This window comes from Aspergillus pseudodeflectus (genome assembly GCF_044049435.1).
Source record: "Aspergillus pseudodeflectus strain CBS 756.74 chromosome Unknown BJX68scaffold_106, whole genome shotgun sequence".
NCBI classification, from domain to species: domain Eukaryota; kingdom Fungi; phylum Ascomycota; class Eurotiomycetes; order Eurotiales; family Aspergillaceae; genus Aspergillus; species Aspergillus pseudodeflectus.
In genome coordinates, this window is record NW_027263882.1 from 15,578 (window position 1) to 31,869 (window position 16,292).

At 52.1% G+C, this 16,292-nt stretch overlaps 5 protein-coding genes across 5 annotated transcripts; 2 read left to right on the plus strand and 3 right to left on the minus strand.

Annotated features, from left to right (window-relative positions):
- Positions 1-769: 769 nt before the first annotated feature.
- Positions 770-2,068, plus strand: BJX68DRAFT_250227 (porphobilinogen deaminase). The gene is made up of 2 exons (XM_071042221.1): positions 770-1,060; positions 1,126-2,068. Exons 1-2 carry the CDS (start codon positions 796-798, stop codon positions 1,851-1,853), a joined length of 993 nt encoding a protein of 330 aa, XP_070892293.1. The 5' UTR covers positions 770-795; the 3' UTR covers positions 1,854-2,068.
- A 1,042-nt stretch (positions 2,069-3,110) lies between these two features.
- BJX68DRAFT_273297 (uncharacterized protein) lies at positions 3,111-3,857 on the minus strand (the record flags this gene model as incomplete). The annotated part of the gene is made up of 1 exon (XM_071047418.1): positions 3,111-3,857. One exon carries the CDS (start codon positions 3,855-3,857, stop codon positions 3,111-3,113), a length of 747 nt encoding a protein of 248 aa, XP_070892294.1.
- Positions 3,858-6,985: 3,128 nt separating this feature from the next.
- BJX68DRAFT_250230 (ankyrin repeat domain-containing protein) lies at positions 6,986-8,590 on the minus strand. Its single transcript, XM_071042222.1, has one exon. It carries the CDS (start codon positions 8,440-8,442, stop codon positions 7,093-7,095), a length of 1,350 nt encoding a protein of 449 aa, XP_070892295.1. The 5' UTR covers positions 8,443-8,590; the 3' UTR covers positions 6,986-7,092.
- A 334-nt stretch (positions 8,591-8,924) lies between these two features.
- On the minus strand, positions 8,925-13,727 carry BJX68DRAFT_250232 (ABC transporter ATP-binding protein). The gene is made up of 11 exons (XM_071042223.1): positions 13,488-13,727; positions 13,350-13,430; positions 13,180-13,295; positions 13,074-13,128; positions 12,412-13,013; positions 11,699-12,320; positions 11,074-11,644; positions 10,855-11,027; positions 10,258-10,787; positions 9,195-10,197; positions 8,925-9,125 (listed from the first exon to the last, which is right to left on the minus strand). The coding sequence occupies exons 1-11, from the start codon at positions 13,641-13,643 to the stop codon at positions 9,099-9,101; spliced, it is 3,936 nt and encodes a 1,311-aa protein (XP_070892296.1). The 5' UTR covers positions 13,644-13,727; the 3' UTR covers positions 8,925-9,098.
- A 1,765-nt stretch (positions 13,728-15,492) lies between these two features.
- Positions 15,493-16,001, plus strand: BJX68DRAFT_274314 (nuclear transport factor 2 family protein; the record flags this gene model as incomplete). Its single annotated transcript, XM_071047634.1, has 1 exon — positions 15,493-16,001. The coding sequence occupies one exon, from the start codon at positions 15,493-15,495 to the stop codon at positions 15,991-15,993; it is 501 nt and encodes a 166-aa protein (XP_070892297.1). The 3' UTR covers positions 15,994-16,001.
- Between the last annotated feature and the right edge of the window lie 291 nt (positions 16,002-16,292).

Below are 16,292 nucleotides of genomic sequence, written 5' to 3' on the forward strand. Positions count from 1 at the left end.
GAGACTTCTATTCGCCTACGGCGGAAACCCCTGTATTACACCTTCCGGATGGGCCGAAAATCTCCTCAGCGTCGCCATATTCGCTCGAAGCATCGACGCCGTCAAACTGCTCATCGACGGTGGAGCGGACATTGATCGCGCGCCGCTTCAGAGCGAGTACCTCGAACAACGCACCAACACGCCGCTGGCCATCGCCATCCTCGAAGAACATATCCCGTCGGTAGAGTTGCTGCTTCAACGCGGTGCCAATCCGAATGTCGCGATCTATGACGGCAATTTTGACGAGATTGTGGATGATCCATGGGAATTCGCGACACGGCATGAAGATCGCGGGAGGCCGCGACTGCTGGAGGTTTTCCTGCGCCATGGGTTGTTCCCTGATCGCTCACGGTATGAGCAAGGTCGTCATCCTGTTTTGCTTGCCTTGAGGGCGTTCAATGTTGAGTGTGCTGCGATTCTTGTGCGTACGGGCGCGGTTCCTGAGGATTACGAGGAGTATATCCAGTCGGACACTGATAGTCGGTTTCTGTGGGCGGCTGAAGAGGTTAGGAAGATGTTGAATGAATGGGAGCGTCAGGAAGCTCAAGCATCAAGAGCAAAGGGGAAATTCGGAGCCGTTGGTGATTGGATGCGGCGTATTCGCTTGAAGGCTGCACAGGAATGAGGGGCGGCAATACGGCACGGCGCGTGGAAATAAGATCTTGGCATCGGCTTCCGTCCACCCCGCGTCTAACATCGGGCGATCGCGAATTCAATCCTCACACCTGTTCTCAACTTTCTCAAAACACTGAAACCATGTCGCAAGAATCGCCCGCCAATCGGCCATTCCGAATTGGCACCCGCCGATCAAAGCTCGCTGTCGTACAAGCCGAAGGCATCCGCGACGCCTTGCAGAAGCTCGCCCCGCACCGAACGTTCGAAATCGAAGCGCTCCGCACGCTCGGCGACAAGGACAAATCGACCGCGCTGTACAGTTTTGGAGCGAAGAATCTATGGACAACTGAGCTTGAGGAGAAGCTGACATCCCGCGAAATCGATGTCGTCGTCCACTGCCTCAAAGGTGAGTACAGTACCGCGACTCCGCTCACTTGTCTCTTCCAACCTAAACTGATCGCTGATCGCCAGACATGCCAACTAGGCTCCCGGACACCTGCGACATCGCCGCGATCCCCCTCCGCGATGACCCGCGCGATGCCCTCGTCGTGAAAGCCGGCCTCCCCTACACGAGTCTCCAAACACTCCCCGAAGGCGCCGTCGTGGGCACATCCTCCGTCCGCCGCTCCGCGCAGCTCCGCCACCTCTACCCACACCTCCGCTTCGCGAACCTCCGCGGGAACGTCGAGACACGATTAGCGAAGATCGATGACCCCAACAGCGAGTATACATGTATGGTCATGTCTGCGTGTGGAATGGAGCGGATTGGATTGCAGGGCCGGATCACGCAGTATATGGGATCGAAGGATGGAGGGATTCTGCATGCTGTTGGACAAGGCGCGCTTGGACTCGAGATCCGGAAGGATGATCAGGAGACGAGGGAATTTATTAATCGGCTTGGTGATCGGGGTTCTACGCTTGCGTGCCTTGCTGAGCGCGCTCTTATGCGGGCGCTTGATGGCGGATGCAGTGTTCCGATTGGCGTGGAGACGGAATGGGTTGGGACGGACCTGTTGCAGATTACAGGAATCGTCGTAAGTCTTGATGGAACGCAGACTGCGCACAGTGAGCTGCAAAAAGAGATCAAAACGGAGGAGGATGCCGTGTCTCTTGGGACAACACTGGCCGGGAGACTGGTGGAGGCTGGAGCGAATAAGATTCTGGATGAGATCAACGCGACCCGGCCGCCGAAGGAGTAGACGCTTCATTTTTGTACATACTTGATAGAACGAACATAGCATGATCGCGGGGGCTCAGGGGAATAGAAGCCTATCTGGATACCTCGGGACCGACAGCCGATGCACTCCAGCTTTCGACCTGGAATTGGCCTCTAAGCGGGCGGTATCCCAGGACTTCCCTAGTTGTATGACGGCACAAACCATTAATAATATCCAGCTGCTCCAACAGATGTAAACCAAGCGCCTACCCCCCTCGGAGATATGCCATATACAAAATCTCAACCGCAAATTCAATCCAACCCACTTCAGCCTCAATATGCCTTCACCTCTCCCCACAACCCGCCGCGTCTTCCGCCGCACAGACAACCACACCCCAGGCACCCGTGCCAGGATGCAGCAGCTTGCCTTGGAGATCAAAGTCGCAGATGCGAAGCTCGTCTGTTACAGTCACGAGCATGTAATAGCGATCGGTGGGAGTCGTTGGTGCGAATAGAAGCTCTCGACAGGGCTCGGAGGCATTGGCCAGCGCTGAGACTAGCTGCAGGGTGACCAATTTAATTAATAAATACCACCCTCACCTCGCCTTAGCTTATTTATTGAACTTGTTTAAACAATCCACCATTACCTTAGAACAAAACATATCAACTTAACCTTCCGAAATTTATTAAAATGGATTTGCAACACCCACCCGAGTTCCTAAGGTTACCAAGCCCAATGTGGCCGCAAACAGGGGCGTGCCCTAGCCCATTATAATCTAGCACTATGGAAAGTGCGGCCTGCCATTTATAGGAGCACTAAAGACTTGCTAGTGCTACAAGGATTAGCTATAGGTATCTAAGATGTTTTATAATACTTATTAGCTTCCTGTTTTGTTTTTTTGGAGGAGATATTTAGGAGGTTATTTGGATTTCTAGGTGAGTGTGCTTGCTGTTGGTTGATTGCTGACTTTACTCTAGGTTGCTTCTAGCTTGATACTAAAAGAAGAACCTATTTTTTGAATTGTGATATTGAACAACTATTAAGTCCTGTCCTATATGGTATCACAGTTTTCCATACGGCCGAAAATATGTTATAACAACCAATTTAGTAACGGATTGTATGATGGCTGCAGGGTAGGAATATTTCAGCTCGACATATAGACTTTGCTGTAAAAAGAAAAAAAACAATAAGATCTCACTCGGCGCGAAACTTTGCAACGGCGCCTAAAAGGCTAACAGGTAGTCAAGAGATCCAAGACATATAGATAGTACTCCAAGTGGGACAATCTAGAGAACTCGTCTAAGCCCATCCCGAAGGCGCCAAAGCCATATGCCTCCCAACACCAGTATACCCAGCCTGAAAGCAAACATTGATCCTATCGCGCGTAGCGACCTCAATCCGTCCCCTCCAGCTAGAACCCAGCTTACCGTTGTATACGGCCCACAGTCTCGGCAGAATCCTGACATCCTGCGCACAGTACAGTATAATTTCCTCCGACAGGGGCCGAGCATTAAACACCTCATACGACCCACCCCGTTCCGGTGCAAAGAGGGCGCGTCCTTTTTCCTTGATATCTCTCCATGTTCTCACCTCGGACCCGGACAAGACCACATCCTTCTCGATGCACCGCGCAAGACCATTGATAAATCTTCGCGAGCCACTGCGAGTGGCAAGCTCGAGGAGCTGGATATCCTGAATGCCCGCGAGGTGGATACCGAAGTGACTATACAATGCATCGGAGTCGTTGCGGACGTCGAAAAAGGCTTTCTGAATAGTTTCATCCTCGAGAATAGACTTTAGAGTTATGCCGCTCGCGGAGAGGGTGGAGAAGGCAGAGGATCCGAGCGTGTGGATGTCGACTAGGTAGATCTCGTTCTTTGGTAGGAGGAAGATCTGCATTATGGAAATCGAGCCGTGGCGGGAGAGGTTCATGCCTTCAAGGTCTATGTACAGCGATGGAGGGATGTTTGGGAGGTTTTTGAGGAGCTCGACGAGTTCGCTGATGCCAGCGGTGGTGTCGATGATCTTCGGGGGTAGGTCGGGCATATTGGGGGCTCAGCTGAGATTATAGCAGGAAGAATAAGTAAGGATTTCGAATCTTAGACGCTTCATACTGGCATGTACTGAGATCAAGACGGAGCTACATTTATACCCTCGACTTCCGATCCCATTCAAAAACACATGGCAAAGAGGGGAAAGTGGCCGCAGGCATTGCAGGAGCTCTTTAGGATAGAGAAAGACCATCACTGCTCACCTTGCAGCCCGAAATGCATAATGGATCCGGAAACCCATAAGATCGGCCATAATTGAGGCCTACTATGCGCATAGCGACCAAAGTGCCGATTGGAGATAGACCTATTCTGCTCTTTGAGGGCTATGAGGCGGCATATACATCCAGTCAGATAGCACCATAGTCACTCAAAATCCACTTTGGAGGCCTACCACTGCGGTGTCCGTGCATTCGACCAATAATATATGCATATCCTCCGACAGTTCCATCGCGATGCAGGTGGAGCCTATTACAATCTAGCTCAAAGAGGAAAATTGAGGCCTACCATTTTTGCCAAGAAGCTATTCCCCCACATACCTCACAGCGACACCGAGCCATAATCAACCAAGTTACTTAAGACGAGAAGTGTTCCCCGGGCAAGAGGATTCTTTGTTTCTTTCCTCCACCAGCGGCGCCTCTCGCCAGAGGCTGCCTGCGCGCTCTTTAACTTACCACCACCAACTGCTGCTCAACCTGTTCTTTGATTCTTGCTTTGGTCTTGTCACTCTTTCTCCCCCTCAATTCCTTTATCTCATTCGAAAGGAAGCCGGCTCATCCGGCTGAGAGACTCGGGCCTCAGTAGTTCTACTATCACCGCCTCCACCCAGGATACCGAATTCGAATCACAGCTTCGTTAGCAGTCATCCAAACGAACATCATCATCAGCCGTTACTCGACTGCATTAACCCTGCGTGGTTAGACATCAGGCATCCTGGACCCGACTGTGGATCTCCAGCATCTTCTCGATCTCTACAAACCTCCTCTATCCCTCCATATCCAAGGAGTCATTCCTTATCGCAATCATCTATCTCAGCGAATGGAACTTCGCTACCTAGACTTGGAGACGATGGCGAAGATCCTCTTTTCTCTTCTCCGACAGATCTCGAATTACACCCAAGTTCTGAGCCTGGACCCCTACGCCCTTTCCCGTGCGATGCGTGTGAGCTCACCTTCTCCAAGCGTCATGAGCTCAAGTAAGTGGTCCTTAGCACACTGGCTTAGATGCTGGTGCTACTAGGGAGAACTCCATAGCTAACTGCCTCGCAGCCGGCACAAGAAGCGCCACGACAGGCCTTTCAAGTGCACGACCGACGGCTGCCCAGCAGCATTTGAGCTCCGCAAAGATCTCACACGGCATTGCAATACTATGCACGCGGACAACCTCGAAGAGCGTACGCTCTACTTTTGTCATGTTCATGGGTGCAAGTTCAGCGTCCAGGCTGGACGCGGGTTCCCCAGGAAGGACAATCGCGATAGGCATCTTGCGAGCCATGCGCGGAAGGGTGAGCTTTAAATCACATAGTATCATGTCAGCTATACATTCCTTAGCAATATCAGAGTCGCATATACACGTCCTGCCACCCCCCCCCCCCGCCATGGTGAGAGTTTGTAAAAATACGTTGTGAGCTACTGATCGTCTAGTGATACGGAGTAGGACTGCTCAGGGGCATCCGTTTGATCCAAGTAGACAAAGATGGTTGACACTGCACTGGCGTTTCTTTCTGCGCACTAAGATCTCATGCTATTGGGAGCCAACATACATAACCATACTAACCCTCAACATATTGTAGGGGGACTAACAGCACTTTATACAAGCCATGGAAGCCTATTACTTCACTTCTGTAAAGGGATCCAGAACCTTACCTATGGTCTCACCACACTTCAGCCTTAATAGACTAACAATACGTTCTTCTGCGTAGAGAAACTTGTGAACTCAGATCTTCTAGAGAGCTTCACTCCAAAAGTATCAAGCTCTCATACAACCTTGCCTCTATTTCAGGAGCAGGTATTAGCTGTGATAGGATTATAATTAAACAAGTCCTACGTCTTGTACTTTATACCATATTAGACTCCCCACAATCCAGAAATGGCCCTTGTTTAGAACTGACCCATTCTAGTACACAACCGTTGTTTTGTCTCCCTCCTTGCCAAAGAAGAATGTATAGTGAAACAATATACCTTTATATTTAGCAGCTTCCAAGGCCATGCCTCATTGGTGCCCATTCCTTATAACGAAACGTAAATGGTAAGAACAAAAGCCAGTAACACCAACAACATTAAGAATAACAATGATATCAAAGACACCAAGAAAACAGCATTGTTGCATGATCTCTTGAATAATGACCTCTTTATCCTGTCTTCTATATAAACCCCTTAAAAAGTCCATCCTATCTGCAGTCTCCAGGATAAGCTTGAGCAATCAAATCAACAAACACCCACCTCGCCCACCTCGGCCTATTCATCCATCCTGTTCAAGCAACCCACCATCACCTCAACAACAACATATCAACCATACATCTTCTCAATTCTATCAAAATGGGTCCCCAAACCCACTCAAGTTCCCGAGGTCACTGCCCCCAACACGGCCGCAAAGGGAGGCGTGCCCCAGCCCATCACAACCCGGCACTGTGGGAAATGCGGCCTGCCATTCACGGGAGCGCCGAAAACTTGCCAGTGCTACAAGGAGTAGACTTGGCCATCTAATATCAGGTTTTGACGGATTTTACCACCGGGTTCGTCTTGTAGTGGAGATATTTGGAAGGCTATCTGGATTTATAGTTGAGTGTGCTTGATGTTGGTTGTTTGCTGACTTTGTCATAGGTTTCATAGATATACACAATCAGAATCTGCTTTCTCTGCTTTGACGTTGGAATTTTGTATTAGTAGGAAGTAGTAGCTCTTCATCGTAGGTATACCTAAACTTCTACTCGAGATCGGCCTTCATTGGCTCTCTGCTTAGTTTGCGTCCCAGCATGGGCGGTACGGAGCTGAACAGGTGTATCTTAATATTCCAAACTATACTGTTGGTTCCATGCCCAGTAAATCATCTGCGCCAGTCGCCATTTTTCAAAAGAATTAATTCTACGCCTAACTGCGTGTGTTTGGGAGCAGGATTGACCACTATGGGATCATGTATGAGTATGCATGGAAAATTCCCACCACAATTATACTGAACTTCTTTAGGAACCTATCAACATTGATGGAAATTTCAATATTCACTGTAACAGCAGATTACCAGTCCGGCATCTGCGCATCAGGCCCAACAATTCCAGTCCTCTTCAAAAACTCAAACACCTCCACACGTCCCCTGACATGCTGTATCGCATCTGCTCGTATACGATGTGCCGACTCCAGATCCAAATTCCCCACATCAATCAATCTCTGGGCAATTCCCAACTTCCCCAACCACACTGCTTGCATGAACGCGGATCGCCGGGCCGTGGGATCGAATTCCTCGCGCACAACAAGCTTCTCGAACATCTCGTCTTGCCCCTTTTGGACGGCAGCTGCAAGCAATGAGGTATAATCATCAATCCACCTTCCGAGCGGCACTCCCGGCTTGCCAAAGAAGTAGTCGAACATGGGCATATCCTCTTTGCATATGCTGGTAAGCAGACAACCGTGGTAGATGATCTCCAGCTCTGTCTCGCTTGCGACTCTTCCCTTGGTATCCAAGAGCTTGATTATATCTAATCTGGCGAGAGAGGCTGCTATTGAAAGGGGACTGTCAAGCGGGTTCGCCGCCGTGATGATAGTCTCCGGCTGCGCCAGCAGGAACTCAATCATCTCTATATTCTGGGCTTCGACCGCGTAGTATATCGTATTCTTGCCTCCTACTCCTCCTCCTCCATGTACCCTACCGCCGCCTGTCTTGCATGTTTGCGGCAGCCCAAAGAGGTACTTGACCAGGTCGACGTGGCCCGCCGATGCTGCAATGTCTAGTGGCGTCATACCGTGCTTCGTGCGGGTCCGCGTCGTGGCATTTGCGTTGACGCCGTCCGCGCGTGATACGAACAGCTCCACGAGTGGAATGCTCCCCGTGCGGGCGGCCTCGTGGACCGGGTACTCGCCGTGGGCGCCCGGTGCGTCGGGGCAATCAACATCGCGGTGGGAATCCCATCGGGCGAGCAGCATCTTGACTGCGCAAGTATGCTGGCCGCGGATCGCCAGGGCCAATGGGCTGGGAAGAACAGCGCCTACCAGCCCCGGCGGCGGGTCGAAGCGGGCCGGCGAAAGCAGAAGCTGGAGCATGGCGACGTCGCCTTCGCCCGCGGCGGCTAGGACGGCCAGGGCGTGGGACTCGTTTTGCGACAGGGTGACCTGGTATCGGGCACGAGTGGCGCGGTTCTGAACGGTGCCGGCGACGAAGTCTGCGTAATACATGTCGACATCGTGCAGGAGGACTCCGGCGATGGCACGAGTGTACTGACTACGTGTGCATTGTATAACTTGCTCAGTCGTATTCGGCAAATTGCACTTGGCTTCTACCGCATAGTCGGTCGCCTTATTGACCGCAAGCACCATGAGCTTCCCATCTGCGCTGTCTCTATTCAGTACTTGGTGGAGGAACTGCAACCTCATGATCCCGTAGCGTAGTCCACAATCCCAGGGGCCGAGAGGAAAACGGAGTATTTCCAGCGTGATGCAGCGATTCAATTGTCCTGATTTCGCACATCTTAGTGAACGGGCTACTCATTGGTCCCGAGGGTCGGGGCTTGGGATGAACTGGACTCACGGCAGACGCATCGTAACGCCAGGAACTGCTTTGTAAGGACGCCGCCCCAGACTTCATCGAAAATGGCCCGGATTATGCTCTGGAGAAGCTCGGGGGGCAAATCCCCGAATTGAGCCATGGAGAGTGCTGTACTGCTTCCTCGAACCATTCTCAAAAGTCTGGGACGGCCGCACTGCCCACTCTTCAAAATTTATCTCTTTTGCAGTGTGGGGCGTTTCTGTCCAGGCATCCGCCGCTTGTTGCCTGCCGTTAGTTGGGAATATGCTATTTGATTGGGAAAATCCTCTAGTACCAACCATGCATCGATATAATTTCCTCAGATAGGAAAGTCTATGAGCCTCCTAGCTGAGAGTTCTCAACTTTCCAGGACAAGCCGCAAAATTACTTGTTTTCCACTTTTATAAGGAGTTTTTTTTTCCCATGCGGCAAGCATCAATTTTGTTCTGAGTGAGGAGTTCCCATCAAGGTGGAATAGTCTACATGTAGTATATAGTTGCACACACTACTGATCCAACGCCTGCGCCTGGCACTGCACGAAGTTAGCAAACAACCCGACCACCACAACACAAGACACAGAAGAGGAAAAGAAAGAACATACCATCTGCCAATACGCCCCCCTCAACCTCAACAACTCCGCATGCGTCCCCTTCTCTAGAACCCTACTCCCCGTCCCCGGGGCCCCCTCCCCAAAAACAAAAATAACATCCGCCTTCTGCACCGTCGCCAGCCGGTGCGCAACAGCCACAATCGTCAGCTCGCGCCGTCCCGCCAACCGTTCCATCGCCTGTTGGACCAATTTCTCACTCTGCGAGTCCAGACTCGACGTTGCTTCGTCAAGGAGAAGGAGGCGCGGGTTCCGGAGGAGGGCGCGCGCAATGCACAGCCGCTGTTTCTGCCCGCCGCTTAGTGACGCCGAGGCGTTTGTGCCGAGTTCCGTGGCGTAGCCGTCCGGGAGGGATGTGATGAATGTGTGGATTTCGGCGGATTGGCAGGCGGAGATCATGCGTTCTTCCAGATCTTTGGTGCCCGCGGCATCGGTGGAGGTGGGTTCGATGCCTAGCAAGAGGTTTTCGCGGATTGTCCCGTTAAAGACCTTTGGTTCCTGCGCGACGAGAGAGATGCTACGGCGGTATGCCGCTAGGTCGATTGTGTCGATGGGCTGGCCGCCGAAGAGGATCGTTCCCTGGGTAGGTTCGTAGAACCTCTCCAGTAAGGAGACGACGGTTGATTTGCCGCAGCCCGAAGGTCCAACCAGAGCAACGAATTGGCCGCTTTCGATCTTGAGGTTTAGGTCTTGGAACACAGGCGCTGAGCGCGTCGCGTAGTTGAAGGAGACGTTGCGGAATTCAATGTCTGTTGATGTGGGTGTGAGTTCGCCAGACGGCGTAGCGTCCTTGGGGGCATCTTCTGCAGGGGGGGAGGGTGAGTTGGGCGTTTTCCTCGCCTGGAAGATGCGGTTCGCCGACGCTTTCGCCTGAGCGATATTCGGTCCAAAGCTAAAGAACTGACCGGCGGTCTGCCCACCTTGGATGATTGCAATGTATACGACGAAGAACTGGACCATGTCGTACTCCCTCGATGCGAGGAGTTGACCGCCGTACCTAGCTCAAATCAGCACTCCATGACACCACTTCAGCTACGCAGCAAGGACAGTCACTTACCAAAACGTCAAAGCCATCGCACAAAAGTCCACACTATCCGAAAACGCAAAGATAAGCGTAGCATACCACGCCTTGCGCATCGACTTGGCCCTCTGCTCCGCCAGTAACCGCCCATACCTACCTAGGATATACTCCTCCATCGTAAGGGCAGTAACCGTCCGGAAGGCGCGAATCGCCTCAGCAGCAAACTGCGAACTCTCCGCATACACCTGCGCATTCATATTCTCGAACTGGATCTCGTACCGGATCCGCATAAACGCTGCAAGGAAGATAAACGGAAGAGCGGCGAAGAATGCAACGGCTGCGAGTTTCCAGCCGAAGGAAAAGGAGACTGCCACGCAGCCTACCACTGTGAAGATTGAGACCAGTGGGAAGACGCCATTGGGACCGAAGAGCTCTTGCAGCTGTTTGAGGTCGCTGGATAGCCGGCCGATGAGGCTGCCAGAGGCGTTGTTGCCTTCGTCGAAGAAGGGGATTGGTTGCCGGAGGATGCTGCGGAAGTAGTCTTTTCGGTAGAAGGTTGTGATGAACTTGAAATTGTTAGCCGGTGGCTTGGAGTAATTGATAGTGGTCATTGAAAATGATGAAGGGACATACTTGTGAGATCACAACAGCGCTGAATCCGAGGGTAAAGTAGCAGACCGCGACACAGAGCGCAAGGACGAAGAACATCAGCGCCCAAAAGTCCGCAGCATCTGCGAGCTTCTCGCCTGTGAACTGAAATACTTCGATGAGTTTCGCGAAGAGGTAACTTTGAACGGCATACGCGGCTACTCAAGGTCAGTATGAGCATCTTTTGGAGGGAGTGCGTCGTACCGCCAGCCCCCATGGCCGCAGCCATGATGATACCGTATATCCACCAGTGGCCCCGTTGCTCGCGAGCGAGAACGCCAAGGGCTCTTAGGATACCCATGTCTTTGGTCTTGGTAGTCTTCTCTTGGGTGTCGTCGTCTACCTTGACTTCGTCCTCAATTATAGCAGAAGCGTCAAGGGTCTGAGGATGTGCCTCGTCCACTGCAATCCCATCACCAACCTCCGACAGCGGGTCAAGCTGTTGAGCATGAACAAGGCCGTGATACACGCCCTGAAGGGCGAGGAGCGACTCATGCGTGCCCTCTTCAACGTTCGTGCCGTCCTTGAGGACAATAATATGATCGGCCTTCCGAACAGTTGACAGTCGGTGCGCAATCATGATCGTCGTTCGATCTTTCGAGACGCGCTCCAAGGCAGCCTGCACCACTTTCTCACCACGGACATCAATCGAACTCGTTGCTTCGTCTAGCACAAGGATCGGAGGCTGGCTAACGATTCCTCGGGCAATCGCAAGTCTCTGGCGCTGCCCGCCGCTCAATGTAATCCCGCCTTCGCCGACGATGGTCGAGTAGCCCTAACCAACCCCTGTTAGCACAAACGCATTTCAAACTTTTAGGTAAGCCCATACCAACGGTAACCGCTGTACAAACTCATCCGCAAACGCCTCCTCGCAAGCCTGAACAACGAGCTTCTTCTTCACCTCCTCAGCCTCCGCCTCCCACTGCGACCCAATAAGTCCGTAGGCAACATTATTATAGATCATATCGTTAAAGAGGAACGGCTCCTGCTGCACCAGCCCAATCTGGCCTCGCCACCATTTCAGGTCCAGGGAGTTGATGTCGCGGTTGTCGACTGTAATCTTCCCCGCCGTTGGGACGTCGCTTTTCTCCGCGTCCTCGGAGGATGATGGAGGCTCAAGCTGATACCACCTCTCGACAAGCGCAACAATCGTACTCTTCCCCGACCCCGACGGCCCAACGAGCGCCGTCGTTTTCCCCTGCGCGAAGCGCGCGCTGAAGGCCCTTAGCACGGGGACTTCGGCGCGGGTGGGGTAGGCGAAGGTGACGTTTTCGAAGACGATGTCCGTGTGCGCGGAGACGTCGGGGCCCTTCAGTCCGGCGGACGATGGCCGTTCCGAGTCGATGACGGAGAAGAAGGACCCCGAGGCGCTGACGGCTTTTGTGATTGCCATTAGCGGGCTGGCGATGTTGCCCATGATCGTTACGACGATTAGGACGGAGAAGAAGACACTGTTTAGTGAGGTTAGTTGATTAGCCATATTGCCGACACATTCAAAACGCACGATGCGAGGGAGTAGAAATCTGGAGGAAATGGACATACGTAATAACGGTCCCCACGTCCGGAATATGCCCATCGCGGTACAGTTTCAACCCGAACCAAAACGCCAGCGCAAAGCTCGCGTACATGCTGAAGAACAGGAGAGCAAGGTGGATTCCCGTGACGAGGGCCATCCTCGTCCCGCGGCGTCGAGCCTCCTCAACCCATTCGGCATATCTCTGGGATAAAGAGGCTTCGGCACCAAGCGAGAAAACCGTCCGAATCGAACCAAACACATCTGCAGCAATACTCGCATGCTTCTCATCGGCCAGATCAACGTCCCGTTGACCGCGAACGAGGATCGGGACTGTCAAGCTGAACCCCAGTACGACGAATAATATCGCGGAACTAACAACAAGCGTCAGTGCCCAAGAGTATCGGAAGGCAATCGCGTAGGCGGAGATGAGGAGGGCGATTGCTTGGAAGAGGATGGCCAGTCTGTCGGAGACGCTCTGCTGCATTGTGTTTGAGAGGCCGGTTATGGTGTTTGTTACGGTTCCGACGGAGATTTCGTCGAGCTTGCTGACGGGTTGCGCGAAGAGGGCTTGCATGTATTGGAGGCGGAGGGCAGACGAGGCTTTTAGGCTTATCATCCGGAAAGAGAACTGGAGTTGTTGTTGTAAGAGAGCCTTTCATGGTACGGTGGGTGGAGAGGGATGGCTTACCATGGAGACGTAGGTTAGGACGAATCGACCGATGAAGAGGTATACGATAAACAAGCTATGTCCAGGTCAGATCAATTAAGCTCATGTGCCGCTGTCTGGTACTCACCTGCTCGTACTAACGGCATCCTTGAATTCACTCTCCGTTGTATCCGACCCGGGAATAAAGTACTCGTTAAAGTCACCAACGAGGTCGCCAAAGATGATGTTCATAAGCGGTAGAGTCTAATCAGGAGTCAGGCCAAACCCTAGTTTCAGGATATATCACGGTCGTCGTACAGTTCCAGACGCCATCGCGCATCCAAGCGCCACGATCATCAGCAGCCAGCCATAGTTGCCGGTGCCGTAGGCGAGGATTCTCTGCAGAGAACGTCAGAAATCAAAAGGAAAAACCTATACTACTTGTGATGAGCCTACCATATAACTCGCGAAAAACGGAGTCTTGACTTGATCCTCCGCCGCAGCGGCCTTGTTGTCCTGCTTCCCGTCGGCGGGTGGATCCGCCTGCGGCTCGAGGCGATCAGCCTCCGACACCTCAGGCTCAAGCTTCGATGGCGTCGACGACTCAGCCATAATCCCAAATCTATCTTTCGATCAAGTCCCGAAAGATACGGTAGTTTGAATAAACGAGTGGATGAAGCGCAGTTCCAGTTCGACACAGCCACACCGAGGAGGCGCGAAGCGATCTGGCCCCTTTTATTGCAACCTGTCCCTAAGCCACGCAATCGAGGCTGACACCCCCTTGGCGCCATCTCAGGCAGACGTCGTTACCTAAGGTGGTATTTGCAAATGGTCCAATAGGGTAAATTGGACTGGCTTGGCTGTAAGACAGACCCCGGCATAGCGTCTTGGCTCTCTCGTATTACCCAGGTTGGTTGTTTGCTGCGCGAAGCGGATACGAGGCGAGGCAGATTTGCAGGGTTGTGAGCACTGAGGTGGAGTCAATGGTGACGGATGGGCTCCGTTTAGTGGAGCGAGCTATCCGCGACTTTGTCTTACCTGAACGACCGATTGGCATTATGCCTCTGAGGTACGAGACAGTCTGTTGTTGGCGAGATATATTGTTATGAAACCGGCACATGCTGGAAACAAAATTTTGCCACGACTCTCAACTAGGGCTGTCTTGGTATGGCTTTTATTCCACACATGCCGACACTTGACTGCACACGTTCTGGGTCAGATGCATTATTTCGGCCGTCAATCAATCCATCCTCGAGGGTTTGGGTACTTTTCCCGACGGCTACAGTCGAGTATGTCCAAGCTACTCTTGGCCAGACGATATCCAATGAATGGCAACTCTGGATCTTACTTCGGTCCGCGAGGTGTTTATAGCCTCTTATTTGTACATCTTGTCCTGTTTAAGCGCATCTTTTTTTCCGCCCTTTGTGGCCAAGACAAATTCCTCGGAGCGACACTCAAGCACCGCGCTCAGTAATCTTGAAATCAGGGTTAGTCCCATATCACTCTAAAGAGAATCTGGCCTCGATACCCGCTAAACTGTATCCCAATGACCCCATTTAATTTAAAGGCTTCATTGTGTGCGCGTGCGTGCATTATAAGTGACTGGCCTCACGTTACCAGCCTATCTTTCATCTATGCCACTATTATTCTCACAATACCATGCATAGCTACATAGTTGTCTTTCTTATTGCGTGCGTATTCTCGGAGACTACAAAGTGGATTCGCAGGATAATTGTAGCCGCTGGCCGACTCTCGATGATCTCGAACAAGAAGAAGAAATATATAATCCCTATCCAGCTCTCGGCTAGTGGGCAGAACATTAGCATTGCTCCACCGTCTAAGGGAAACGAACAGTTTGCATTTCCTTGAGACATTTAGAGGGAATGAAATAATGCCTGACGAAAATACAGACCAGCGGCCGCAAGGCTGAGAAAGTGGAGTGATGAGCTCACATTTCCAGGTAATCAGTGGAGCCCCCGGGCCATTATGTGGAGCGTTTAATAATTCTCACCATGGTACACATCCGCGCCCCCACGTCTATCGAGCTTTGTAGATAGGAGAAGGGCATCGTTGGAAGAGAAGGGGTGGCATGCTCAAAACAGTTTTGTTTAGATAGGATTCTGTTGAGAGTGTCATTTAAAACACTAGGCAGCGAGATAAAACGTGCAGCAGCAGGAACGCTTGCCATCGTTCTGGCGGACAGCCGTAACTCTAGAACCGAGGAGATACAATCTCCCAATCGTGAGCCTTTTGGCCCCTGAGCTTACCGAGGATGTAGTGACACATTGGTGCTGTCGATTTGAGCAAGGGTATAAAGCGGTTTGCATTGTCAAGTAGTCTGAATTCTTAGCATCGCGCCTCAGACACAGTTACAAGTCAGTCCCATAGAGTTCAAACTTTGATACGTTTACCTACCTACCTACCTCACTCTAATCGCTCCCAACGACGCACAATCACTCAAATGGCCACAATCCATCCGCTCCCCGCGCTCCTCTCCCCCACCCCAACCGTCCGCGAAGCCGTAACGGACGCAATAACCCGCTTCCTCGTCGGGCTGGACACATCCGACAAGTCCCTCTTCGAATCCGCCTTTACGCCAACTGCAACCCTAAGCACCAACGGAAACGTCTTTCAAGGTCTCCCCGCAATCATAACGGGCTGCTACGACCTCATCGGGAAACTCGATACCACGCACTTCCTTACGAATGTACGGATTAATGTTGAAGAGGGGGAAGGTGGGAAGAGGGCGCGTGTCACTGCCAGTGTGCTTTCGCAGCATTATCGGCCGGGCGAGGGGCTGCGGGGTGCTGGGAATGGGAAGGATGCGTTGGTTATGGGGAGTTTGTATTGGGTTGAGGTTGTTCGGGATGAAGAGGAGGGGGAGGGGGAGTTTTGGAGGGTTCAGCATCTCACACTCCAGTCGATGTGGGCGGATGGCGAGTGGTGGATTCTAAAGGGTTGACGTGCAAGGCTGGAGAAGGGGGATCTCGCTTGGCTCCAGGGAGGATTAGGTGAACTCAAACATGGAGCAATTTATTGTTCCCACTTTGCGTGCCTATCTGCCCATCACACCGTGAACCCTGCCCAACTCCAGCTTAGTAGTGATCAAGCGAGTTCCATTATGTACTGCCACAGTGGGCAGTGAAAGCGCTTTGCATGTGTGGGGATATGCACCCGCCCGAGTATTTAGTGCGAGGAAAATGCTCGATCATAAGAAGGTTACGGCCAAAGATTTATATCTATAGTCAAAGGTACCAAGTA

What these genes read in the sequence shown, in the direction of transcription:
- BJX68DRAFT_250227 (XM_071042221.1), top strand. Translation starts at nt 796, where the DNA reads ATGTCGCAAGAATCGCCCGCCAATCGGCCATTCCGAATTGGCACCCGC. An exon ending in CGTCGTCCACTGCCTCAAAG is followed by an intron (nt 1,061 to 1,125) that starts GTGAGTACAGTA and finishes GCTGATCGCCAG; the next exon opens with ACATGCCAACTAGGCTCCCG.
- BJX68DRAFT_250230 (XM_071042222.1), bottom strand. Translation starts at nt 8,442, where the DNA reads ATGAGGTTGCAGTTCCTCCACCAAGTACTGAATAGAGACAGCGCAGAT.
- BJX68DRAFT_250232 (XM_071042223.1), bottom strand. Translation starts at nt 13,643, where the DNA reads ATGGCTGAGTCGTCGACGCCATCGAAGCTTGAGCCTGAGGTGTCGGAG. An exon ending in CGTTTTTCGCGAGTTATATG is followed by an intron (nt 13,431 to 13,487) that starts GTAGGCTCATCA and finishes CGTTCTCTGCAG; the next exon opens with AGAATCCTCGCCTACGGCAC. An exon ending in GCGCGATGGCGTCTGGAACT is followed by an intron (nt 13,296 to 13,349) that starts GTACGACGACCG and finishes ACTCCTGATTAG; the next exon opens with ACTCTACCGCTTATGAACAT.